This window comes from Acanthopagrus latus, chromosome 20, assembly GCF_904848185.1.
Source record: "Acanthopagrus latus isolate v.2019 chromosome 20, fAcaLat1.1, whole genome shotgun sequence".
NCBI lineage: Eukaryota > Metazoa > Chordata > Actinopteri > Spariformes > Sparidae > Acanthopagrus > Acanthopagrus latus.
In genome coordinates this window covers 8,353,431-8,379,835 of record NC_051058.1, presented here as the reverse complement: position 1 = coordinate 8,379,835, position 26,405 = coordinate 8,353,431, and the positions used below count along the sequence as shown (strand labels likewise).

Genomic DNA, 26,405 nt, shown 5'->3' with positions numbered 1-26,405 from the left:
CGTTGAGGATCTTAGCACGGTGAACTGAGTTGACCAATGAGAAGGGCGGATTCTGCTGCCGACAGCGCCGCGACGGAGTCCACTTACTTTTCTGGGAGCTTGGTGCCCAGTAAACTAAACTGTGGAGCAATCACGGGGGGAATTGAATGTCGGTGGACCTCTTTAGTCCTCCCCCCTCCTCTTCGGACACGCCGACAGACTCTATCGCCCACACGGCTACTGCCCGCCGTCGGTGCCCAGCCAGCGAAGCGGGAACCATGCCTGTCCCCGCTGGATACCTCAGCGACTCCCCTGCCGCGGCCTTCGCATCCTCGGCCTCCCTTATCCCGCCGCCTCCGATAAACACCCAGCAGCCCGGTGTTGTCACGTCGCTGCTGTACAGCGGCTCCAAGTTCAGGGGCCACCAGAAGAGCAAAGGGAACTCGTACGACGTGGAGGTTGTTTTGCAGGTGGGACTGCTGTGGAGCGGATATTTGTATGTTTTTATTCACTCGGGCGAGCTGTCAGGGGCATTTGGTGATCTGTCAAACGGGCGTTGGGATGATTGACAGCTGGAAAATCAATGAGCGCTGGCCTGCTAGCTAGCTGTGGATGTAACGTTAGCAGTGCCTGGGACTGTTTCCTCACAGCCCATTTCGGTTATGAAGAGAAATCGAACATAATGTTGTTGTTTTGTCATTTCTACACCTGCAAACCTGCACGTCTATGGCTATTTTGTGTGTGAGGATATTAGATATTCACTTAATCAATCACAGCATTCCTACTTATGGTCGCTTGTATGTAGGGAAAGGTGGATTATACATCTATCCATACATATAAAGTGAATGGTGTTTCTTGTGTTCTCTTCATAAGCATGTCACCATGGAGGATTCCTACTTGTGTGGCTACCTGAAGATAAAAGGACTGACTGAGGTGAGAGGAGTGATTCCCTTTATTAAGTCACAAACATCAATAATTTAAGCTGCCTCTGGCCACTGCTCATTGTGCTTGTGTCCTTTTTAAGAGACTGGTACAGTCCAGCTCCAGGCTCTGCCATTCTAGAGGCTGTCATGTTATGCTGCTACAGAAATCAAAAGCACAGTTGGGGCCAGGACTCAAACTAACAAACACATTGAACGTGATAGAAAAATGAAAAAAAAAAAAAGACATTATGGCTCAGTTACATGTCATATTTTTTGGAGTCATTGTCTGCATAATGTCCTGTTGTACTGTGGGGTAGATCTCAAATTCAGAAAAGTTGCAATTCTGAAGGATTTCCAAGGTTGTAATTATGGAATCATAAAAAAAAAATCCTGACTCCAGTGAATTGAAATAAACAGCGAATGTTTACTTTCAGAAGTCACTCTCCATCCTGTAATTTGTTCTGGAATAAAAAACACTGAACTGACAGACATACTATTAGCGTTGGGCGTGACATTCTTTCACCTACAAAGAGGAGAAAAAGACAAAAACAGCATGTATGGGGGTCGGCTGCGCCACAGCAAACAAAACAACAATGTTTGTGCTTTTTGCATTTGCTCTCGCTCTCAGGAATACCCGACCCTGACCACGTTCTTCGCGGGAGAGATCATCAGCAGGAAGCGGCCATTTCTCACCCGAAAATGGGACGCGGATGAGGACGTGGATCGCAAGCACTGGGTAAGCTGGTCCGTTCCTAATCTTCACGCGTGCTCTGTAGCATGATGCTTTACCGTGACGTAATCCTTTTATTTTTTGTGTCAAGGGCAAGTTCCAGGCCTTCTACCAGTATGCAAAGTCGTTTAACTCGGATGATTTCGACTATGAGGATCTGAAGAACTCGGACTATATTTTCATGAGGTGGAAGGTAAGGTGCCGCCCAAACTGAGCCTGCCCATATTTTGCAGTAATTCGCCTCTGAACTGCCCTCTCCATCCCCCCCCACCTCAGGAGCAGTTCCTCGTCCCCGACCACACAATCAAAGACATCAGCGGCGCGTCCTTTGCTGGATTTTACTACATCTGCTTCCAGAAATCCACAGCGACCATCGAGGGCTACTACTACCACAGGAGCTCTGAATGGTAACGCAGCACAACACGAGTCACTGCGAGGGGAATTTGAGTATTTTTAAAAAAAATTTTAACGATTCAGCAGACTTGTGAGTGCGAGGTTGCTGAATCAAATCCCGCACCAGCTGGGAGATGTGGGTGAGGAAAGTCAATAAACAGGCAAAATCTCCAGCTTGCCGCAGCCTCTGTCAAGGTGCCCTCAATTCTTAATTTCTTAGAGGGAGCTGCTCAGAAGATGAGTTGATGAACACGGCTTTTCGAACAGCTCCCGCTCTGTCTGTGCGTAACCTTATACGGACGAGGCACAGCAACCTAACGGGCAGTTTGCTGCATTTGATTCATACGGGTGTACTGCCTGGTTGTAAGCAAACAGAGGCCTGCTTGTAATCTTTCCTGTTTTAATTTTTATTTGGCATTTCTGTCGACTCCCTTTGCACATAATGGTTTTGCTGTTGTCACGAACGCCCTCTGATTTCATTCCATTCAGTTTTTTTCTTAGCCAATTCTCTGACCAAGTATTTGGAAGCAATAGTGTTTTTTCTCTCTGATTGCAATACTTCTCTACTGAGGCCATCTCTTCTGTCATACTGACCACAACGTCACCATTTAGCACTATTGATAGGACAGAAAACTATTAATAGCAACATGAGTGTTGTTCAGGACGAATGCATTAAATGGTGTGGTTATAAGTGTATCAGCTCTGTGCTCTTTGCAGCCTTTAACCACCTCGGGTGTGAACCCTGCAAAACACTTATGAAGAAAAGTAGAGTATGAGCATCGGCTGCGGTTTGCAATGTATAATTAACAATTGGTTCTCAGATGTCAACATCCATCTTTATATTCTAGTGAAACATTTCACTTCAAGGTTGCTTTTTCACAAACTGGACTAAAGTTAAAGTCCTTGTGCGTCCTCTTTTTTTTTTTTTAGGTTTTCAGTTCTGTGTTTAAGAGCTAGTTTGCTACACTGCAGTATACCACAGCAAACACTCGCTGGCTTAAGAAAATACAACAGGAGAGCAGACGGTGTGTTTATTTATTCTGCAGCCAAACAGATTGACATAGTTTTAATAAATATGTCAGACAGTAATCTGCCCTTTTTCGTTCAAGCTATGAGCAACCGCGATCTGATTTCATGCACGTGGCACAGAAGTTGGTTATGTTACCTGAGGTGTTGGAAGTTGCAGCTGTCACCTGCAGCTCTTTTAAAAGAAAAACTCACTGTGGCTGCTTCTTCTTGTTCTTCACCGTTTTAAAAAGGAAACAAAGACAAGCAAAAGATCTACAGTGACATTTTTGATGTATGATTGGCATCAGTGCTGACCTTTGTGATCCATCAGGGCATCAGACCAACCTTTCACACTGGTTTTATTAGCACGAGATTTTAGGAATAGTAGTGTTGTGCATTAACAGTTTCCTGGGTAGGGAAATCAACGTGTTGCTCAGTAGCAACAACTGCATTTATGTTGAGGAAGTGGATCAAATCATTGGCCATGTAATGTTCTTTTATCACTGTGGTGGCCAACGACGATCATTTGCATAAACAAAACATACAGAACTTCCTGCTATAAAGCGGTCTCGTGCTTTATAGCTTTTTAAGGTTTTGCTGCAGGAGTTGTTGTTAATCTCCAAATAGCTTTAACTGTACACACACATGCACCGCTATAACGTTATCGCTTTAACAGTATCCTACACACACACACACACACACACACACACACTGTCTCTCTTCCTCTCTCTCGACTGCACACTGGCAGATTTTACGCACACAGCCTTCACACTGAGTTATCCCTGAAAGGAGTTTGGTACTTGTATAACGCATGTCACTTTTAAAAAGCATCTTAAGTGTAAGGTTTTTTTTAAATTCCACGATACTTGTGCATGGCAGGGAGTCAACTTGAGTCTGGCAGGCCGAACTTGCGACACACGGGTGGAAAAACCTGAAGAGAGCAAACAAAAAACAGCAAAACTCAGAACGATGAGGTTGAATATGCCGGATCATATGCATATGTCATGTGCAAAGGCAGTTTGAAGTTAGCGTGTGAATGGCGGACCCTGCCACTTAAAATGAATGCAACTAATTCATGCGGAGTTAATGGCTGAATGTAACTCAGATGAATAACAAATAAATGTTAAACGGCTATTGCATAAAAATACAGATCATAAATGTTATTTCAGAAAGGGTTTGGTTTCATTGTACACTTAACAATTGTGTTTTAAAGATAAATAAACCACTTCAAACCCTTTAAATCACCTTGCTGTCAGGTTTATTGTAGCTCATATATAGTTGATGTTTTGGAGATGATTTCCACTCAACAGTGACGTCACGCAGCATAAAAGCCTAGTTACTATTTCATCAGCTCGTGACTGCATGTGTTCAGGACAAGGTTGTCCCATTTTTGTCTAAGATATGCGATGTACTGACACGCAGTATACACATATTCTAACGTACTGTGTCTTTGCCCTTCAGGTACCAGTCTCTAAACCTCACCCACGTTCCCGAGCACAGTGCAGCCATCTATGAGTTCCGGTGACATCGGCCAGCATCGTGGATCTTTTTTTGTTGATGGACATAGAGACTTAAAGCAAAGCCAAGGTCTGCAGATGCTACTGAGGAGGAGGAGGAGGAGGAGGAGAACAACTAGGGATGAGAATTTGGGCTTTTTGGAGAAGTGCAAACTCTTAACGTGTTCCCAACAAGTGGACAGACAGCTGATTGACCAGTGGACGGGATACAGGACAAATGAATGTATGTTTGGATGAGATAAGAAGAAGAAGGAAAGAATGAAAGTGCAGCACTGCTCCCAGACTGGAGCTTGTAAAGTTAGAACCAGCAGCAGAGACTGGGCGTGACTCATATAGTGTACCCCTTTCTTTTTGTTTTAATGTCTGGTTTAAAAAAACAAAAAACAAACAAACAAAAAAAAACGCTTGGCGCTGCATCTCGAGACACTTTATAAGCTGAGCTGGGAATCCCCCTCCTCGTCTTGCAACTAGAACCGTTTCCAGCTTTCATCCAGCCGACGCGACGTGAGCAACATAAACACATTTGACTGCGTGTTGGACAAGGATTCCTCCGAAGGCGTCCGCTCAAACAAACACATTCTCTAAAGAAGTCTGTGTGGAAGAAGAAGCAAGAGAAGGGTTTTGGGTTCATGATTGATTGGAGCTTTAATCAGCCCATAAGCTAGAATGACAGTATTTTTTTAAAGCTAAGCTGGTTCTGTGATCGCCCGCCAAGAGGACATTTTGTCATTTTGCTCTAAATGATGGATGCTGAGTGGCACTTTTAAAGGCTGCAATCAGAGTGACACATAAAAAAAAGAAAAAAGCGCTTCCCCCCTTTCTGTCCACGCAACTGCTTGGGAGATTAACACATGTGATTGCTGTGTTCTATTGAGTTACATTTGCACAAAGATGGACTTTATGTTACTAACGCTTGCAGTCAGGATTTTACACTCACGTGCCCTAAAACACACGAAGCATCAAGGTGGCGAGTCAAGCAATTTGACTTGTTTTTTTTAAGGGTTTGACTGTGTGGAGGGGGTTAGAGCCAAAACAATCACACAAAAGTATTCAAAAAGAGAGTATTTTTACCCTGCATTAAACAAAGAGCTTTTAACTCCCTCATGTCGTTTTAAATTAAGATCCCCCCACTTATCCCTACATTTATGTCCCCTCGACTATGCAACACTTTCAACATAGCACTCTCCAGAGCATAAAAAAAACCTTCAGTTTTCAGAGACAGAATTTTATTCTATCCCTATAGTATATGAGAAAATAAAAAAGAAATCTATCTGCATTAAAGAAATATTTTTGTTAACTTGCCTACGAAGACACTCCCTTGTCATGTTCCCTTTCCATGTGATGGTGCCATGTTTGTAAAAGCTTATCAGAGTTGTATTATAACAGATCAGAAGTGTGTTTATTTGAGAATAAGCCTGGATTTGATTGATGGTGTGACTGTAACGAATGGATAATGGATTTTAAAAAATCATATCAAAAAACACCTTTTCACTGTGTGTCTCGTGCTTGTTTGACTGATATACCACTTTGTGTTTCGAACATGTTAATACCACAGTTAGCATTAAAGGGGCTCTGTGTACTTTTTGGAGAAGAAATTCAGACTCCAAATTTTAATATTTACAGTTATAATGGGGTAATAATACAGAGTCAGATTTTCATTTTTTGTTTCACTGAATAAACAAGCTGTTCTCAGGGAAAATAAGTTCCCCAGAATACAGTTTGAAGCTAAAAGATGGCAGGGTCCGCCACATATAAACAAAGTAAAGCAGTATGAAAATGTGTTGTCCTTTAAGATCAGTTTGTTTATTCAGTCATTAAAACAAAGAGAGTTTGTTTATTTTGTTTGTTTGGGCATTTAAAAAAAACATCAAAGACATCAACGTCATTGAAGATTTTTCCCTTCTGATTAAATTTCTTCCCCAAGAACTACATAATGTGCCTTTAATTATCAAAGTTTCAAACTTTTTTTTTCTTTTTTAAATTACAAAAAAAAAAACAACCTTAATTGAATAGAGTCAGAACATTTATTTTCTCAAACAATAACCTTGATATTGCTTTGGCGCGCAATAAGAACCATAACGCTGCTCCTGACTGAACATTTGAACAGTCAGTTTTCACTCTGCGCTGCCCTCTGCTGGGTTAAAACACTTCATACAGTCCTCTGGTGTTTTTTTTCTTTCACCATTAAGAGTCCACAGAACGAAGGCTGTTGCAAACAGAGGAAATGCTACTGTATACCTTCGATGGACAAGAAATAACTAGTATTGTCACTATGTTTGAATCTTGTGTGCTTTTTAAATCAATGAAGTTTGTGCAAATAAAGCATGTGGCAGGAACTCAGTGGGTGTAGCAGCATGGAAATGTGTGCTCACCGAGCAAAGCTGTTAAAGGTAAAAGAACCTAAAATCACAGTAAGTCTGCTGCAATGTTGCATTGGGCCTTGTTGACTCGAGTCATTGCAATTTGACTGGACAGGAAATAGAGGAGTCGAGACTCGACTAACACCATGAATGGAATGACTTGTCTGTGTTTTAAGTTTTTTGTTGAGTTTAAAAATTGATGTTTGACTGAGAGAAATTAAGAAACCGTTTATAAAGTTTTTTTTTTGTGTGTGTGTGTTTGATTACATTTATTTCCCTGAATCTCAATAAACAAATCAATTCTTCACCATACATTTTGAACAGGTTAGATAAGTTGGTTGGTAAAATTCTCTGACAGATGCTGAAATTTTTCTCTGTATTAAGACCAGAAACTGCAGGCAAGCCACATATCCATTTTCAATATGTGAGAATTTTAGAGAATTTAAAAAAAAAAAAATTTTATAACAGAATGTGAAAATATAACAGTTCTGAGGTTACATTGGAGACATATACATATTGTGTAGATGGGCTACCCAGTGAAGTTAGCATGCTAACCAGCTAGCCCTGAACCTGAAAACCTCTTTCTTCCAACAGTCCAACTGCCTTGATAAAAAAAAAAAAAAGAAAGACAACTAGTCATAATTATGACTATGATTTATCATTGGAATATTTAACATTTATGGAATACTTTTTTTCTTCAACTTTGTGTTGGTCTTATTATTATTATTATTATTATTATTATTATTATTATTATTATTATTATTATTATTATTATCATTATTATTACCTTTTATCAATCTTTAACTGTAAACAGAATGAACATAATACCACCTCTGAATTTACAACTCTGCGGAAAAGAAACAAAGAAGCAAAGAATGAAACGGACATGGGAACGAGAAAGGAGAGAGATGAAGCTATAAAAGAAGGAAGGAGGAAAGAAAGAGAAAAATACAAAGAAAATAAAAAGATAGAGTAGAGAAGTAAAGGAGAAACTGGGAAGGATGAAAGAAAGAAAGAAAGAAAGAAAGAAAGAAAGAAAGAAAGAAAGAAAGAAAGAAAGAAAGAAAAATGTGGTGGAAGGAAACAAGGAATTATGAATGATTATAAATAAAAGGAGACCCAACTGTCTTAAAGCACTGTATTATACACTGCATATATACACACAATACATAAACACACATAGGTACATGTAGTAGCAGTGTAGGGGTCTCTGGCACAACTCCACCTAAAGCCTGAGCAGGACTTTTAATATAACAAACAACTTATTAGTATTTTAATAATAGCCCAACTGTGTGTGTGTGTGTGTGTGTGTGTGTGTGTGTGTGTGTGTGTGTGTGTGTTCCTGCGTGTGCGTGTGTGCATGTCTGTGTTACCCGCAAGCCCAGTATGTTGCAACATGATTGTACAGGCATATTTGATCGCTTACAGTTATGGAACTTGTAAGGAACAGGCAGGTATGTGGAGTTTCCAGTGACAGGAGAAGTGGAACAGTCCAGCAAGGATTAAAAATAAACCAGACGGAACTTTGGAGTGGCTGAGAAACAGGTTTGCTTTTCTTGTGTCATTACGACCAGTGGGGCAGTGACACAGCCTGAACCGAGGGTGGCAGCAGCGGACGTTCACGTTGTTACCATTGAGAGTGGGTTTGTCTATCAACTTATTAATTTTGTCTCTAAACTGATTGACCTGGCTCAACTTTCATGGCTCAACGCTGAAAAGCACGTACACCAGGCATGTAGTCAAGGCTGCAGATGTAAACCAAAGTTGTCTTGGCAACAGCCTAATGATACAATACAAATATTTTGGTATCAGTTAGTCAGTCATCAGCTAGCACTAATTCACTAAACAAAAGATGTGACAAATTCTCAGGAGCTTATTCGACCATCGCTCTCATTCTGTGTCACTCTCATTATGCCATCAAATTATGTGTTATGAAACAGGATTACACTATATGCCGGTTCTCCTTAAGCGGCAACTGCTAATTACTGCAGCGCTCGTGACTGTGTTATGTGTTATGATCATCGTATGTTTGTAGCGTGGAGCCATGTAAGTCCACCTTTTACGAGCTCAGAAAAACAGCCTGTTCTCAGCTTTGTGACGATATATTTTCCTGCAACTCCACTGAGGGAGCTTGTAGTTGTTTGTTGTAGGTGTTGTAGGAGAATTTTCTCAACCTATAAAGCAGGGGGGGCCCAAACTTTTTGTTTTCCTTTGAGAGCCAAAAATGTAAAGTTGGGGTAGGCCACGGACAAAAAGGAAGCGCCTATTGTGTGATGCAAAATCCTACTTGGATTCCAAGTTTCTTTCAAGAAAAAATATGGAAGAACTCTGCATTAAACTGTCTAAAAATGTAAAACCTTTGTTATACATTTTGGGAGTTGTGTAATTTAGTTATTCCAAATGTTTCCATTAATTCTTAGTGCCCCTTAGCAAAAAGTAGTATATTTGAAGTTCATTTTTAAGTCTGCTTGAGTATATGTATAGTATACTAATAGTAAGTAAGTATAGCAAGTATACTATGGACCATATACTTGTAGCACACTAAGAAGTATATTATTTTAATACTTCCTTAGACTAAATTGGAACATTTTAAGTTTATAATGTCATTCTATTCAATGAATTTTAAGCACAAGTCAATGACTATACTGTAGTCCACACTTTTGTTAAGATTTATATTTGTAATTTAGCCAGCCCTGGCCAAAGATTCACCATGTATCACTTTACACACTGACTAATTAGCAGACGGGAAGTCTCTCCCGGAAAACACCCCTTCACTCACGGTGCCAACATTTTTTATCATCTTTGTTAACTCGACACAACTTAACCACAGAACAAGGATGTGAATTAACCCACAACTGTCTTACACATCATCTTATTCACAAACACATTTATGAACCACAATTACACCAACAACAACAGAATACCCAACAGTCTTTGCGCCAAATTCCACACAGGCGTTACAGTATACTAAAGGACAAGTATAACCTTTAGTATTAAAGTATAAGTGTAAGTCTAAGTTTTAATGTACTTAGTCTTAGACTATTCTTTATACTTTTCAGTATAAGCCAAGTATACTTCACTATACTTTTCTTAAGTATATAAAATATAGTATATAAAAAGTACACTTCAAGTATACTGCGTACAGGGGCGGTATCGTAGGCAATTGGACTTGGACTGGTTCCAGCTTCTTGAAGATGTTTCACCTCTCATCCAAGAGGCTTCTTCAGTTCAAACTAACTGGAGGGGAGTGGCAGGGTTTTAAACTCTGAAAACTTCCTTACATAGTTGTTAAGGATATGTGTGAGCTCTGGGTTTCAGAGTCATTAGGGCAACTTGTGGGTCACTGACTCAACCGGCCTTCATGTGGGTTGCCAGGGCTCGGTGAGCCCAGGTGTGAATGGTTGCAAAGCTGTCTGGGGAGGTAATTCAGCACACTTGTAGGTTGATGATAAGTGTTGTCGTAGATGATTTCTTTTACTCCTCTTTCAAACCGTCTATCTTCTCTGGCTGAGACGTTTACAGCATTGTCCTCAAAGGCATGATTTTTCTCCTCCAGATGTTAGTGGACAGCAGGGTCTAGACCTGAAGACTCGGCCCTCCTGTGTTGTGCTAATCATTTTCGGACAGGTTGTTTTGTCTTCTCAGTGTACAAATCTGTGCAGTCCTGGCTGCACTGAACAGCATAATCTATGTTACTCAGTTCATGCCAGGGTGTTTTGTGTTTTGGATGGACAAGTTTTTGTATCAGGTTGTTGCTAGATTTGAAGTGAACTGGGATGTGATGTTTATTGAAGGTCCTCCTGAGTGTCTCTTTTTTTCTGCAACATAAGGAATTTTCCTTTCTTTTTTTTCATTTCCCCCCCTATAACACTGGAGACAGTTCATCAGATTACATGCAGCTTCATCTGGAGAAACAAAAGGCGTTGCACTACTTTTTTTTTCAAATATGCAGTTGTACTCCCCAAAACCTGCATCACACTTTAATGTGTAAAATTGGTGCAGTTGCCCTTTAAGTGCAGAACTTGACTGAAAAGAAGAAAGAAAGAAAGAAAGAAAGAAAGAAAGAAAGAAAGAAAGAAAGAAAGAAAGAAAGAAAGAGGACGCATCTGGCCCTTCGACACGACAGAGGATTGTCTTAAGGCACTGTAGTCCATGTGTATGTATCATTTACACAGGGTGTAACAGATCAAAAGTACACGTGATATCTATAATCATACTTTGTGTGAGCATCAGCCTACCTGTGTGTGTGTGTGTGTGTGTATCCATATGTTACCTGCAGGCCAAACATGCCGTGACACTTATCAAGCTGACTGACATGTGTGCCAGTTACAGTTCCGCAACATTCTTCTGGTGTGTGCAGGAATGTGGAGAGGTGGGACAGTCAAACAAGCCCTACAGCAAACAAGACATTTTCTGTATTCTCACGTCCTTTACGATCAGTGGGGCAGCGACTCAGTCTGACCTGAGGGTGGCAGCAGAGGGAGGCCATGTTGTCGTTTCACCTGCACCGGGCAATGACCAGGACCCCTCGGACTGAACTGAGGAGGTTGAGTTCTCTTAGCTCGGCTTAGTTTTCCAAGCTTCAAGCTTGAAAAGCATAAATAATGTGTGCAGGGTTGCAGATATAAGCTGAAGTTGACTTAGCAACAGCCTAATAGTACAAATCAAATGTATCGGTATAAGTAATACACTAAACAAAAGATGTGGTTTGGGCCCATTCTTAGGAGCTTAAGAGTGTCGGCTAAAAGATTAAAGAGGTCAAATGATCTGTGGTGAAACAATCCTTGTGAGGGCTGACAACCGTTCTAGTAGGTTTGGACCCGATTATTAGTTTAACACACTTTCTACATAACCACAGTTGACTCTGTGTGCTTGTCAGCCTCTTATTGGTTGTGGTTTCAAGGATGATCCTATTATGTAGCACACCACAGTTGATGCCAGATAATACACCAGTGTTATGTCAGTGTTACTCTTGGCACGTACGCGCCACTTCCTTGCCAAGAATGGCATTAATCATACAGTAAGATGAAGAGAAAGGGGATGTAGTCATTAGGACATGCTGTGGCACAAAAGTAACAGAAGACTAGCCAAGCATTTAAACTCAAGGCTACCTGGAGTCTGGTACTTGGCTTTGGTGTGTTACAGAGTACAGGAAATTGATGTCAAACAAGCCACGCTATCAGCATGTGGCTATGGATGGCACTATCAGTCGACCACCACTTTGGTTTGGACTGAAATACTGTATCTCAACAGCTATTAGGCATATAGCTACAGTTTGCACAGACACCCATGGTTCCCAGACAATGAATCCTAATGACTTTGGTGACCCCCTTACTTTTCTTCCACAGTCAGCATCCTTGCAAAACTAATGGCCCATCAGCCTTAGCAGTATTCAGTGGTGCTTAGCTTTAAATGTAAGCATGCTAACATGCCAAATTGTGATAATCATGTCCCAAAAAAGTCAAGGCACAAGAACTGCATGCCAGTATCTTAAACCTTTGTTTGGCACAGAGCTTACTTTCCTCAAAGATCACTTTTTTTTGTTGCAAAACTCCAATCACGTGATGAGGTGCACCGTGTGCCCACCTCCATCCAATGCTCAAAGTGCTTTTAGCGTCTTCATTTGAAATGGGCAGTAGATACGACGGACGAGGAAGGAGATGGAGCAAATACATGCAAGCCACCAGCGCAAAAAAAACCAACAAAGTATACTATATACAATCCCTGACTGGGCGAATCTCTCGGAGTTTGAATGTTTACGGTCGATCCAGGGAGACAATTTTTCCGCCGCATGCGTTTTGTGTCCGGGGAAAATCTCTCGTATCAAGGTGTTGTATCAAACAAACAAAAACATGCAACCACTGCAACTTTTATGCAGTCAGCATCAGGGGTGTGCTTGTGTGTGTGTGCGTGTGTGTGCATTTATTTCATCCCAAGAGTTAGGGGTGCAAAGTAATTCAGATCAGATTGCGAAACAGTTTTTTTCCTCCAGTTGTGTTAATACAACACATTTGTTATTGTTATCTTTATGAATAAATGTTATTAAGACATAATTAAACTTACTGTGTGTCTGCATCCTCATGTTGATTGGTCAGTCCAAACTGGTAAAAATGGGCAAGCCCCCCCAGAGTGACCCTTTTTATCCACAAATCTAAGGTGGCCATCCTAGGATGCTTGCTTGGCTGTATACTTCAAGTCTTAAGTCAGGTTAACACTTCTCTGTTTGATTTATCAGAATATGTACAGATATATCCTAAGGTGAAATCATTCACTTACATGGTTTCAAGTTACTGCCCAACTACGACACAGTTCATTCACTGAAACCAAGTAGTTGGATTTACAGTTACACAAGTGCAGTTTGATCCCAACTGAGTTAAAGGAAGTTGTTTAGTGTATGAGTGTCAGTTCTTCAACAAGTGACTCATTGTCAGATATCAGTTTCAGCCTTCTGCACAACTGGCTATCTAAACATTTAACCTACAATTTGCCTCGTGAGGAAAAATGCCACATGTACATAAGAGGCCTATCTTGTGGAAGCAGTGGTCGTGAACATCAGCTTTTTAAAACCTGTAACAACGAAGAGCATCAGAGTTACCAAAACAAACTACATTTCTTAAAAGGTAGAAGGAAAAAAAGGTACACAAAAGCACCCGCAAAAATAATCTGTCGGGTGGGAGCCTCTCCTGCTTGACTTTCTGGTGTGTCAGCCTGATTTAAGGCTTGGCCAGTGATGGATGCTTACATAAAGTCATTACAGTGGAGCTTATTACTGGCAACGTTCTCACTGTCACACATGAAGGAAGGAATGTGTGTGAGAGGTCACCCAAAACAAAACAAAGGCCTGGCCAAAGGGCATTTTCCCGGACATCTGAAGAAGAACCTGGAACACGGTCATGATACCTGTAGTTAAAGGTGCAATATTTAAGAAGTGTAGTTTCAGACATTAAAAAGTTAACTTTTCAACATAATCTGAAGAAATAACGGTTTTGAATGTCCTTCTGTGGATTGTCTAGCAGAGGTATCTACTGAAGTTAGCATGTCAGCGAGCTAGCTTCTGGCCTGATCGGTCTAAAGCTCCAATGTAAGTGATATAAATAAAAACACATCCCGCACTGCTAGCTGCATGGCTAACTACAGCTACAGTTAACGGCAGTTAGCAAACTCTCTTCCTTTTTTCAGTGACTGAATAAAATGAACAAACAAAGTGACCTTATTGGACAGCACAAGTTCATACTACTTCACTTTGTTTATATGTGGCAGACCCTGCCACCGTTCTAGTGTCAAACAGTGTTCTGGGACCTTTGTGTCCTCTGAGAACAGCTTATTTACTTAGTTTGTGTTATTACCTCATTCAAATTGCTGATATTAAAATTCTGAGTTTGAATTTCTTCTCTAAAACTACATAATAACAATAGAACTTAAGCAAAATATTGATAAAGCATCTCCAGAAACTGCGAATCACATGACTTATATCAGGACTGCGTGTTATGTTTTTGTGAGTCACGTTCCCGAGGCAGGGTGTACCGAGTGCAGATAAATTTTGCCTTGACTGCTGCCGTACACTTGCTGTTGTATCCCTCAAACAAGATTTACTGGCACTGACCACAGGATTACGGTCACTGGATCATTTACTTTTGCACAGCTTCCGTATGCTTATGATAACAGCCACAGAGAAAATTCTCAGTAGCTGCACGCCCTTATCCACAGACCTCACCTTCGTCCCTGCAGAGAATCCAGAAGGAAGTGGCTCCAGACATCTGAGGATTAAAAAGAATGTGACATTACCAAAACGCCATCAGTTAACAGCGTAAACTGACACTTTAGTGTTGAGTTCACATCTGCAGCATTTATTGAAATAGAGCTTCTAAGTCATAGGTGTTTTACAGGCCGTTTAAACTTTTATCATGGCAGCTGTCCCAGATTTGGATAACACACATCCAGTATACACAGTAAAGTCTTGGCTAGAGGCCAAACTGTGCCACACATTCTGTTTTGGCATTCAGAGATCTAGATACATGTGCGTTTATCTCAAATAGACTCATGATATCAAAGGCAGAGTCAAATTTCTACGGGCGCATACCACTACTGAAACGTGCAAGTCTTTTCAGAGATCCAATAACAATCTCCTCCTCACGTAGTGCTTTTGACACCCTGGAGAATTCGTCATTCAGCTGTGCTCCGTGTCACGTCCTCCATGTCACATTGCTGGTTTGTTATTTCCCCCTCTCTCTTTTCCTGATCAAATACAGTAAAACACTTACACGCATTACTGACCAAATATATCAATAAACACATAAAACCAGATAACCTTCTGACTCATTAGAAGAAACCAACTGCTCCCTTATCCTTGTTTGTAATCACAGTAATTTACAGGAGACCAAGTCTGCGAGATACGACTGCCAATAAATGCTCCCAAATATAAATAAAATAAAATAATAAAAAAATAAATGTGAGGGAACCTGTCAGGTTAAAGGACAAGTTTACCCAAAAATGAAAAAAAATCAGTCATTATCTACTCACCCCCATAGTGATGGAAAGTCTGAGCTAAAAGCATGAGCGCACACGCCGCCTGAAGTGGGTGCAAGAGTTCAAGAGTGTATTTTCAAAACAAATATGGGATCTCTGGGCTTCCACGGGCTTAGATCACATCTGACTAGCTGCATGTAGCCATTTAATTTTTATTTTTCCTATTGTTTTTTTTAATTTTTAAAACAAGTCCCCATCTACTTCAGTTCTTCTGAGTCGAGAGTCATTTTGTAGACGACAAAAAGTAGATAATGACGTGGTTGTGGGTGAACTTTTTGCATTTTTTTTTTTTCGTTTTCATTTCATCACCGCATTTTGCAAGATGGTGACATATTCCTGTAAATGTTCAGCACAGATAAAGGAAAATGAAAGCCAGTGCACCTGCAAAAACGCCTCCATTGTCAGTTTCAAACGAGTCGAACAATGAAGTGACTGTCGAGCCAGTCCAAATCAAACTATGGTGCTGTGTGGAAGAAGAAAAAAAAGCCTGGCGAAAAGGCGTTTTTGTTGTTCTTTTCTTTTTTCAGGAGGAAGGACGGTCTTTCTGACTGACAGATTTATTAATCTAACAGCAGAGTGAAATATGCACCGATGCTCATTAAACAAAACGAAAGGAAATCTTTGGATCTGTGAGCCTTGACATGATCTTCACCGGTCCTCTGGAATGCACGCACACAAATCACAGAAGACAGACTCTGTCATTTAGAACCAATGTTATTTTTATCTTTTCACGTCGTGGGACAGTTTTGTTGCAGTAATATGATCAGGGCTTTTTACAGGGGTAGGGCTTGATCAATGAGTTTTTTCCAATCCGAAACAAACTATGCAACAAATTCCAGTGCCATGGATGCTGATGGATCAACTAACTAACTATTGTTTATTGTTCTGAAGACGCAATGCTGGTACAACCTGGTTATGTAAACTTGGAACAGGCTAAATTCTCCATGATGAATCACAACCATTCCCTTGTTACCAGAAACTACACCTACACATTTTAATAATAAAATAAAACTCCATGTAATAAAGATCATATCAATAGACTATTACTCCAAATGTCAAAATATGTAATGTGTACATTTTAAAATGATCTTTAAATGAATAAATATATAAAATGTTGCATTATTCCAGCCACAGTCTTTTCATCGCACTGCCAGGCAGAAGACTGATGAGTAAGTGTTTTAACTTTAATGTTGATCTTTGGACGTCAAAGGTGCCTAATGTAAGAACTCACCGCCTCTTGAATTCATACTCAAAACCAACATGGGCAGCACATTACTAACCATTAACTGTAGCTGCCATTAGCTAGGTAGCTCAGTTAGCTGCACAGCTAAGAGCCCAGACTGGGGGCCTGGTACATCAGGGAACTGTTGGTTTTTACACCGCTGCTGGGGGTCCAGGACTGGGGACAGATATCTAGAAAACAGACTTGAGATGCTCCTGTATTTACACAGTGTCTCACATATACGTATACTTACGTATCTTAGTCTGATTCCACGTAGTAAAGGTGCAATATATAAGAATTTGGTTTTAAAACAGTCAAAAGCCAAAAACCATTTTCACATCAAAGGCGTCTATGTATTGTGTCAAAAAGACATCTACTGAAGTGAGCACGCTAACTCGCTAGCCCCAGGAAGGAAAACAACTTTCTCCCATTGGTCCAAAGCTCCCATGCTAACAGTGTGAACACCAACCCTCCCATTAGTCTGTCTATCCGCACTGCCAACTGAGATAAGGTTGCTCCCATGCTTTGAACTGAAACCGGACATTAGGCTAACGGTGCTTAGGAAGTATGTCAGAGAAAAAAATAAGCTGTCCGAGTATTTTCCAAAACGGACATGACGGCTTTCATGGCCTTACTGGACAAGACCAATGCTGAGACATTGCCCCAAAACAATTATTAATCATGTTAGCCATATTCACCTGAAGCTAACGTCTGCAGCCATAAATTTTATTAACTGTTGCAGCAAGCCAATCAGTCGAGATCTGAACAAGCGCTATCAACTTTGAGAGAGGTGTGTGCAGCAGAGTCAATTAATGCCTTATCGTAAAGCTGTGAAAACAACATTATTATAGATTACAGCAAATGCGAGAGGCACTGCAGATGGATAAATGCATTGTTTTTCTAATGGTTATGTACTGAAAAGATGCAGCTCTCATTTTGCAGACTTCTGTAGTCTGATTATTAATAAAGGACTTCCTGAATAAGTGGGGGATTTAAATGAAGAAAAAGACGCCGCGTGCAGTCATATGATTCAGCGAGGTCGCCTTACACTAAGTTCGCGATGCATCAAAATCTATTTGTATTGGAGTCGCTGACAGCTGAATCGTAATGGAAACGAATATTTAAAATGTATCATCTGTGCATCGTTTGACACATGTGATCAGAAAGAAGATATGGGTAGAATTTCAGAGGTTTGAAACCAGGTTTCCACAAATGCGTAACCCTCACCTGAGTCACCCCCTCTGATAAGATTAATTTTAATTCTACATCCGTGAACCTGAGATAAGATCTCAAAATACACTTCTGTGGGCGGGCACACTCCTGTTGTGGTTGCTCTCTGCTACCTCACCTTGTGTGTGGTGTTGTTTTGACTGGCACTATATCACATTCTTCTTTGTTGTTTCCTGATCTACTGCTGCAAGCCCTGACACCACCCAACCGTCCGGTACTGTTGATAATGGAGCATCAGTGCAGACAAATGTTAGGGTGAGAGACGCTGACAATCATTGTCTACCCATCAGGTATAATGACAGACTTGAATTCCATGTGTGACCACAATATACTTTGTGACAATGTACGTGAGCAAATCATTCAGTCCACGAGCGACTGTTCTGGGACACAACAGATGCCCAAAAGAATTCAGAGTCATGGTCCTCGTGCTCACTTTGGGAAACCTCGTGCTGCTGTACTCAGGTGTTGACATCTCCTCGGGTGGTACACAGAGCTGGACAGTCCCGACCTTTTACACCACACCACGGTGTGTGTGTGTGTGTGTGTGTGTGTGTGTGTGTGTGTGTGTGTTTGATAAAATGCTGGCACCACTTCAGACAAGGACTCCCTGCCCACGTCCATCTGATGAGTGGTCGGGATAACCCCCTCCGACTCCGGGCCCTCTCATGCAGTCCTCACTTTGAAGAAACACCTGCTTCCCCCCTGAAACACACGTCTGCTTGGTCAGCCTCAGCCGACACACACACACACACACACACACACACACACACACACACACACACACACAGCTCTCCACACCAGCTCCTGATAAGGGATATTGCTGCCAGATGACAAGTGTCAAGTGATTGCACGTGCAAAAAAAAAAAAAAAAAGTTTTAATTACGGGAGCTGAGGATGCGTGAGATGCCAGGAAGTGGCTGAGGAAGATGGGAGGGGAGCATCTGACGCTGTCATGAATTCTTGAGAAAAATAACAAACTGTTTGACAAAGAAAACAGCTTGGTTTGTCAACTGGCGTGTGAATTATAATGTTGACAGGCACCTTGCAGACAGTAACCCTAGAAACATCAATACACTCCCATGTGTTTTGGCTAAATAGCTAAATGGACTGGAAACAGAGAAATCAGAAAGGAAAGGTAAGCTTACTAATTAACACCTTACTTGTATGTCGCCTCTATATATGTACAAGAGGTGTTATTCATTGTGGATTGAGGAGGGAGGGGGGTGACATGCTGGAATACCAATAGAATCAGTGTGACTGAGGGGGGGATTTGCTGACAGACCTGACTGACAGGCTGTCTGAATGAATGCCCTGCATGCTTCACACACAGCTACTGTCAGTGCGGTTTCTGCAGTGGCTGCAAAACAAGCGGCAGCGTTGCGTGTTTGGCGGACCCTGCCACCTTTCTTGCTCCAGACAGTGTTCTGGGGACCTTATTCTCTCTCTGAGACCAGCTTGTGGTTTCCTCTCCAAAACTGTGTAATGCCCCTTTAACAGAGTTATTATATTACCTTGACCGGTGACTGTGAAAGAAGCCTGGCGTATTTTAAAGCGGTTGATTATTATTATGAACACATGGCCTAAACACAAATTTAGGGGGACTTCATTACTGACTTCTACCTATAATCTGGCACCGGAGCCAGCAGGAACAGGCTGGTATTCTTGAGACTGTGCTGTTTTTTTCCCTCGCCAGTTCTTCCTGCTGAACTCGTGTGATGTTAGTAGCTTTTTTTTTACAGCAGCCTTGAAACACACCTGACTCACCTGCCGCCGCTGGACACGCCCTGAGTGTGCGCATCCTCTCCTCCAGCCGCCCTCAGGTGGATTTTCCCCTCATGTCTCCGCCCCCCTCTTGCTGAACGTATATTAACCGCAGCTGGGCACTCGGTCGGGCAGAGCAACCGAGGGAGTCGAACCGAGGAGTCCAAACACTAGATAGTCCTCCAGCGAGTAGAGACGCACAGAGCAGAGAGGAGCACCATGGCCGCCGAGCAGCGCTTCGTCATCAGTGCCCGCATGATCGGGTCCGTCCACAGGGACACGCCGAAACTCAAGGTGAGCCACCGACTCAGGGATCATTGTTGTTCCTACTGTGATTGTCGTGTTTAATCGTTGAATTCCATCGCTATATATTAATGTGTACTTAATGTGCGCAGGTGTTCATGATGTCTGTGTTATGGTCTGACGAGGCAGAGGTGATTGTCTACAGATCCTTCCAGGAGTTCAAGAAGTTTCATGTAAGTAACAAACACTTCCTTCACTCGGAGCGCTGTTGATGCTGTAGGAGCTTTAAAGGTGCACTGTGTAGTTTTGAGGAGGACATTCTAACCAGAAGAGAAAGACCTTCATCGACTGATAATAAATAAACTGATAGAGAAAGAGGCTCTCTTTGTCTCCATGACTAAATTAAACAATCTGACTCTGAAAGGAAAACACAACTTCATACTGTTTTTACTTTGTTTATATGTGGCGGACCCTGCCACGTTTCCAGCTTCAAACAGTGTTCTGGGGACCTTATTTCCTTTTGAGGACGACTTGTTTATTCAGTTATGGAAATAAAAATACATTTTAATTCATTAATACTGCAGATATTACATTGCTGTGTTTGAATACCTTCTTCAAAAGTACAAGTGCTCCTTTGATATTAAAAAAAAAAAAAGCATAGATATAAGAAATAATGTATTTTCGTTCTTTTTTTTTCCAAACAGAGGCAGCTGAAAAAGAGATTCCCTCTTCAGAACATGCTCCGGAAAAAAGACCGAATGATCCCCAAATTCAGTGGTAAGATTTTTTCCACTGCGTGTCCAATAAGCAGCTCTGACACGGATTTGACGCTTGACTTTACACACAGAGTTCTTCTGCTCACCTTCGTCTCTGCAAATTAATCTTGAAGCCGTTTCCTCTCCTCCGTCCAGGGGAGGCCAATAGGAGCAGCCGCCAGCAGAAGGAATCCAAGCGATCCGTCCAACGCATTAAGTTCCTGGAGAGCTACTGCGACAAACTGCTGAAGTGCGACGCCGCTGTGACCCAGAGCTCAGAGGTCAGGCAGTTCTTCATGCCCAAAGACCACGACCTGCAGCCAGACTACACCAAGAACAGGTGGGTTTGTCACGCTCAGCGTTAGGTTCAAATTATTATCTGAATCTTGTAGAAGTTCTGTTCTCAACGGCACATCTCTGTCATCAGCATCATGATCCTGCTGTCCGACGACGCCTCTGGCGGAGGAGGGGGCAATGTGGCGAGCAGCGTCACCCACCCGTTTGTCACCCAGACGTACCGCTGCGTGGCAGCCTATGAGACGAAGGATACCAAGAATCGCCCGTTCAAGACGGCCGTGGATGAGAAGCTGGACGTCCTGATCAAAGACCCTGCAGGTCAGTGCTGTCGCTTTCATGCGGCGTTGGATCTCAACACATGCAAAACCTCTTCACACTCTTTACTGTGATTCTGAAAGTGTTTTTTTGTTGCCCCCCCCCCCACAGGTTGGTGGCTGGTGGAGAACGAGGATAAGCGCCTGGCTTGGTTTCCTGCTCCCTACCTGGAGTTATGGGAGGGAGAGGAAGATGATGATGATGCTGCTGGATTCCAGCTCGGAGGTGCGATTCTTACACCTGCGCACTTGTCAAACAGAAATATCTCATTTAAGCTTGATTACACTGCTGCACTTTAATAATAAGCCTGGCATCAGTGTGAGCATTGACATTAAATGGTTTTGACCGTCCTGTACATACTGAACATCTTTTGAAGCCCAGTTATTACAAACAACCGACACTGGGGAGCGCTCTTTAACTGTAGGAAGTTGACATGCGTCCATCCCTTCAGCCAGGGAGAAAATATGTGTTTTTGTTCTCATTTGTCACGTTTCATGAGAGACTGTAAATTTGCAGCCGTGGCCGCTTCCTCATTCGAGCTTGTTTTTTTTCTTTTGACCGTCAGGTGCCCTGTACTGTGCGGCGAGGAGTTACTCGGCCAAGAAGGATGACGAGGTGTCTGTGCCCATTGGCTCTGTGGTCGAGGTGCTGAGGAAGTCTGACAACGGCTGGTGGCTCATCAGGTATCCCGATCCTCACTGTCTGCACTGAGAACAATAGACAATAGGGAAATAAGGAACACGTTGTGAGGCGTTCAGCAGTGCCCCGCCAGTGTCTTTACACGTAAACACTGAACAAATATCTGATTGTTGGAAGTTGATCTCATTAAAGGGGCACTATGTAGTTTTGGAGAAGAAATTCAAACTCAGAATTGTAATATTTACAATATTAATGAGGTAATAATACAAATATTTAGTTTCTTGAATACTGAGTAAACAAGCTGTTCTCAGGGGAGTCAAAGAAAATGAAAATGATATGATGACATACGGGTTGAAATAACTTCTTCTCCTTGCATTCCTCTCTTTAGGTTCAATAACAAGGGAGGTTACATCCCTTCCATGTACCTGCAACCATACAACAACCCACGTGCCGGCCTCTTCAGCCTGCAGAGAAAGCTGCATAGTTCCACTCTGAACCTGGCAACCAGCGCTGGACTTCAGGCTTCCCGGTCAGCCAGCACCAGCGAAGAAAACAGCCCACGGATGGATCCTGCAGGTCCGTCCAGAGGCGTGCCTGGGCGTCTCCACAAGGCCCGATCCCTTGATGTCCTCTCCGAGACCCGGTCGCAAACACAGATCGAGGGCGACCCCTCGACGTCAGACGGCCGCACGCGCAGCATGAGCAACACGAGCAGCGAGGGAAGCTTCTCCAGCCTCTCCTCAGATAGCGAGTCGACCCAGAGTCTGAAAGAGGAAGCGAGGCCTAACATCGGCGGGAGTGGGCGCAGCACCCCTGCCGACAGCTTCCCAGAGCGCCGCAGCTCCAGCGCCAGTTCAGAGAGCTCTGGGTCCGTCACGTCCAGAGGCAGCGAGACGGCTTCAAACGCTCCCCGGGTGCCACCCAGACCCAAAACCGAGGAGATCCTGAACCGCTGCACCACCATGACCCGGAAGGCAGCTCTGGCCACCAAGACCCGGCTTCAGGCTCAGCCAGAGTCCATCCACGGCCGCTAGGGCATGACACCATAGCACTTTAAGTTAAATTCTTGAGCACGCTGTCTTTTATTGCAGTCTTATTGATTAATCGTGTATATATGTAAAATATTTGACCTCTTCAACCCCACAGATCTTTTCACGGGTCTGCCAGTAAAATGCGTTTTGTGCAGCATTGTGTATACAAGGTAGATGAGGACGTCTAGACATTTTTTTTCTTTCCCATATGATCAAATGTAACATGGCATCTTGGGTATGAATATTTCACTCGGTGTAGGAATAATGTAGCTTCAGTGAAGCGTTAAACAGAGCAGGTAGAAGAAAATGCTAAGGTGACAATTTTACTCATTCGTAAATGAGGAATTCTGTAAATTCCTTTCTAGTTTTGAAGGAGAAATTTTTGCGGCTTTTAGGAGTTGAAGAGGTTAAATATTTACTGTGTTTTATTGATCTATCATTTCATCCTTCTCTCAGTTTGTAATACTAATCAATGCACAGCTGTTCTGACCTGTCGATGAAAGATAAAAAGGATAATATTACCGCTAAATTATTATGTACCATTTATTTGATACATCACTTGTAATGGTACTTTGGGTTTTAAATGTGTTACATTTACCCAGATTTTTATATATATATATATATATATATATATATATATATATATATATATATATATATATATATATATATATATATATATATATATATATATATATATATATATATATATATATATATATATATATATATATATATATATATATATATATATATATATATATATATATATATATATATATATATATATATATATATATATATATATATTATATATATATATATAATATATATATAATATATATATATATATATATAATATATATATTAGTACTGTGTGTAAATAGTTTCTACTGATGTAAATTTTTAGAGCTAAATCATAGCATTCAAATCCGATGGCAGTGGTTAAAAGCATCCTCTCCTTCCATGTTTACATTCTTCTTCCTTGTTTCCCCCTTGTGGTTTCAATATGTTGTTGCACCTTTTATGTACATAGTACATTATAACCTGGAAGAGCTCATCTGTTCATGTTTACGAATTCATGTGTAAGTAAACAGGTCAATAAAATCTGAAAAAAGAAAGAAACAAGATGTCGCTCACCAATGACTTTTTAATGAATGTAGAAGAGAGGAGCGGGTTTCGTATTTGGGTTTAACTTTTCAGGTACCTCTACATAAAATATTCCTGGCAGACGGAGAGACAGTCACACTATGTTGAGTTTTTACAGATGTCTGAATTTTAAAAAATACAATTCTGATCATACCAGAGATTCTTCTGGCAACAGGTTAATGCAGTTTGAAGTCTCGGCTACATGCATTGATGGAATGTAACTGAATACAAGCGCTGCACTTACAGTTTTGAGGCACTTCACCTGAGTATGTCTCCTCTCTGCTCAGGGTCGTAGCATTCATTTTATTGCACTTAGATAAAAGAACACTGATTTTAAACAGGCCAAATGCTGAATATTGGATCAAATAGTTGGCCAGGCAGATAATCAGCCGCCCTATCATTTACATCATACAATATGTACTACATGTAAAAAAGATTTAGATTAAGATTGCCTTTTTTTTATCCCACAATGGGGAAATTCATTCATATCATAGTTTTATGTACACTGTGGACACTTGAGTACATTTACAAACAGAAAATTACAGCCGAGACAGCTGAGATGTCAAACACATTAGGACTGAAGTAATATTTGGACACAATATTTGTACTGACTCAGGTATGACTCTTGGGTACTTTTAACAACACTGGCCACAGGTGATGTTTTTCTACCCGTCTGGCCACATTTTCCTCCAGAGGGTCAAAAGTAATTAAATAAAATCGATAATTGTTTGTATAATAATACTTTTATTTATATAGAAAAGTTACAAAGTACTGTATGATAAAAAAAAAATAGCATACAAATGAGGATAAAATGATTGAAGTAATTACAAAAAATACCCCCGGTTAATGTGGGACCTGGCCAGCAAAGGCCTCGAGCAGTAAAATCATAAACTCAATCCTAAAACTGACTGGTAACCAGTCGAGGACTTGTGTGATATGGGAGTTTCTCTTTGAATGCCTGCCTGGTGGCAGTGTTGTGTCAGCTGCAGTGTTTGTATGTTTTGCCTGCATATTGTGTTGCAATAGTCACGTTTGAGTGAGACTGAATGACAAATGACCATTTGATGATCTACAGATAAAAGAAGGGACTTCACCTCGGTTGAAAATAACACCTATGCTGGGCCTCTTCTTAAACGTTATCATTTCTAATTTGGGGGTCATTCAACTACAGATTTAGATTCTTGCGCATCCAGTTCTTAATTTTTAGCGTGACAAGGCATAATACATGATACATCGGTTTAAGAGGCTGCTAAGGGACATGCATGCAACATGTGTTATCTCTGTAGCGATAAAAGAAATCAATTTGATTTGTCCCAGAGGCGGTCTGTATAAGAGGAGATCCAGAATAGACCCCTGATGGACCCCACAAAAGAGGGGAGGAATATCTAAGCATAACAGAGAAGGACTGGAAATGAACCAGTCAAGAGCCACGTCACTGATGCCAACATCTGATTTTTCAGATGGCCGATCAAGGCAGTGTGGTCCAAAGGTTGCAAGGTGCTTCACAAATGCAACAAACATTAAAAACGACTTCAAATAAGACAAGCGGCAATAAAAATCAATACACCGAGAGATCAAATAGACCAGGCACATAAAAGAGTCACCCTAATAAAAGTTGTTGTTCAAAAGATCTGGCACGATCTGGTCAATCATTTGCCATCTATAACCTAAAAGGTAATGTTGGATTCAACTCTCCTAGTTTTTCTAACTAATTCACTTGACAGCCTAAACAAGACTCAAACGGTTACAGTAGCTTCTCAGAAATGCAATTTCGCCTTCTGTACAAAAAGTGCATTTCTCCGATAAAAGAGACAACAAACTGGCGGTGTCTCTGATGTGTTTGCCCAGAGGTGCACATGCCTTGTTGGTGCAGAATCTGAATGGAGAATGTTTCTGCTGTCATTTGTAATACACACGTCCTGTGGTTTGGTGCCAGTTACAGTCACCGCTAAAGCTGCTGCCATCAATCAAACACCTGTCGAAAAGGCGGCCGACGAACATGTTTTTGCTCAGACAGACGTCTCACCTTACCAAAGATATAAAGTAGCCTTTCTCAACAGGAGGAACATTCTGTCTGCTGTTGTTTTCAGGTTATTTACACTACAGGTATGGTGAACTGTTCATTCAACAGCTCATCTCTACTCTAAAATAAACAACGAGGCTAGCTGCGAGGAAGAAAGTCACCTGTTTAAAGCCCTGTGAGGTGATGATGATGCTGGAGGCCAATGTAATGCTACTGGCGAGTCAACTCCAAGTAGCAGTTAGTTGTTTTCTTCTCTTGACAAGGTTCACCTAGCATACAGCCTGTTAATGGTATTTACCATCGC

The 26,405-nt window shown here is 41.5% G+C and overlaps 2 protein-coding genes across 2 annotated transcripts; both read left to right on the top strand.

The window, feature by feature from the left end:
• The first annotated feature begins 8 nt into the window (after nt 1-8).
• Nucleotides 9-6,215, top strand: LOC119009412 (glucose-induced degradation protein 4 homolog). Its single transcript, XM_037080665.1, has 6 exons — nt 9-449; nt 853-912; nt 1,531-1,638; nt 1,724-1,825; nt 1,909-2,039; nt 4,495-6,215. The coding sequence occupies exons 1-6, from the start codon at nt 147-149 to the stop codon at nt 4,556-4,558; spliced, it is 768 nt and encodes a 255-aa protein (XP_036936560.1). The 5' UTR covers nt 9-146; the 3' UTR covers nt 4,559-6,215.
• Nucleotides 6,216-19,772: 13,557 nt separating this feature from the next.
• LOC119009842 (NADPH oxidase organizer 1-like) lies at nt 19,773-23,222 on the top strand. Its single transcript, XM_037081520.1, has 8 exons — nt 19,773-19,943; nt 20,045-20,125; nt 20,597-20,669; nt 20,804-20,987; nt 21,075-21,262; nt 21,371-21,484; nt 21,825-21,942; nt 22,287-23,222. Exons 1-8 carry the CDS (start codon nt 19,869-19,871, stop codon nt 22,930-22,932), a joined length of 1,479 nt encoding a protein of 492 aa, XP_036937415.1. The 5' UTR covers nt 19,773-19,868; the 3' UTR covers nt 22,933-23,222.
• The last annotated feature ends 3,183 nt before the right edge of the window (nt 23,223-26,405 follow it).

Coding starts and splice junctions, on each gene's coding strand:
- LOC119009842 (XM_037081520.1), top strand. CDS start 19,869: ATGGCCGCCGAGCAGCGCTTCGTCATCAGTGCCCGCATGATCGGGTCC. Junction 20,670..20,803: donor AATGATCCCCAAATTCAGTG/GTAAGATTTTTT, acceptor TCCTCCGTCCAG/GGGAGGCCAATAGGAGCAGC. Junction 21,263..21,370: donor CCTGATCAAAGACCCTGCAG/GTCAGTGCTGTC, acceptor CCCCCCCCACAG/GTTGGTGGCTGGTGGAGAAC.
- LOC119009412 (XM_037080665.1), top strand. CDS start 147: ATGTCGGTGGACCTCTTTAGTCCTCCCCCCTCCTCTTCGGACACGCCG. Junction 1,826..1,908: donor ATATTTTCATGAGGTGGAAG/GTAAGGTGCCGC, acceptor CCCCCACCTCAG/GAGCAGTTCCTCGTCCCCGA. Junction 2,040..4,494: donor TACCACAGGAGCTCTGAATG/GTAACGCAGCAC, acceptor TTTGCCCTTCAG/GTACCAGTCTCTAAACCTCA.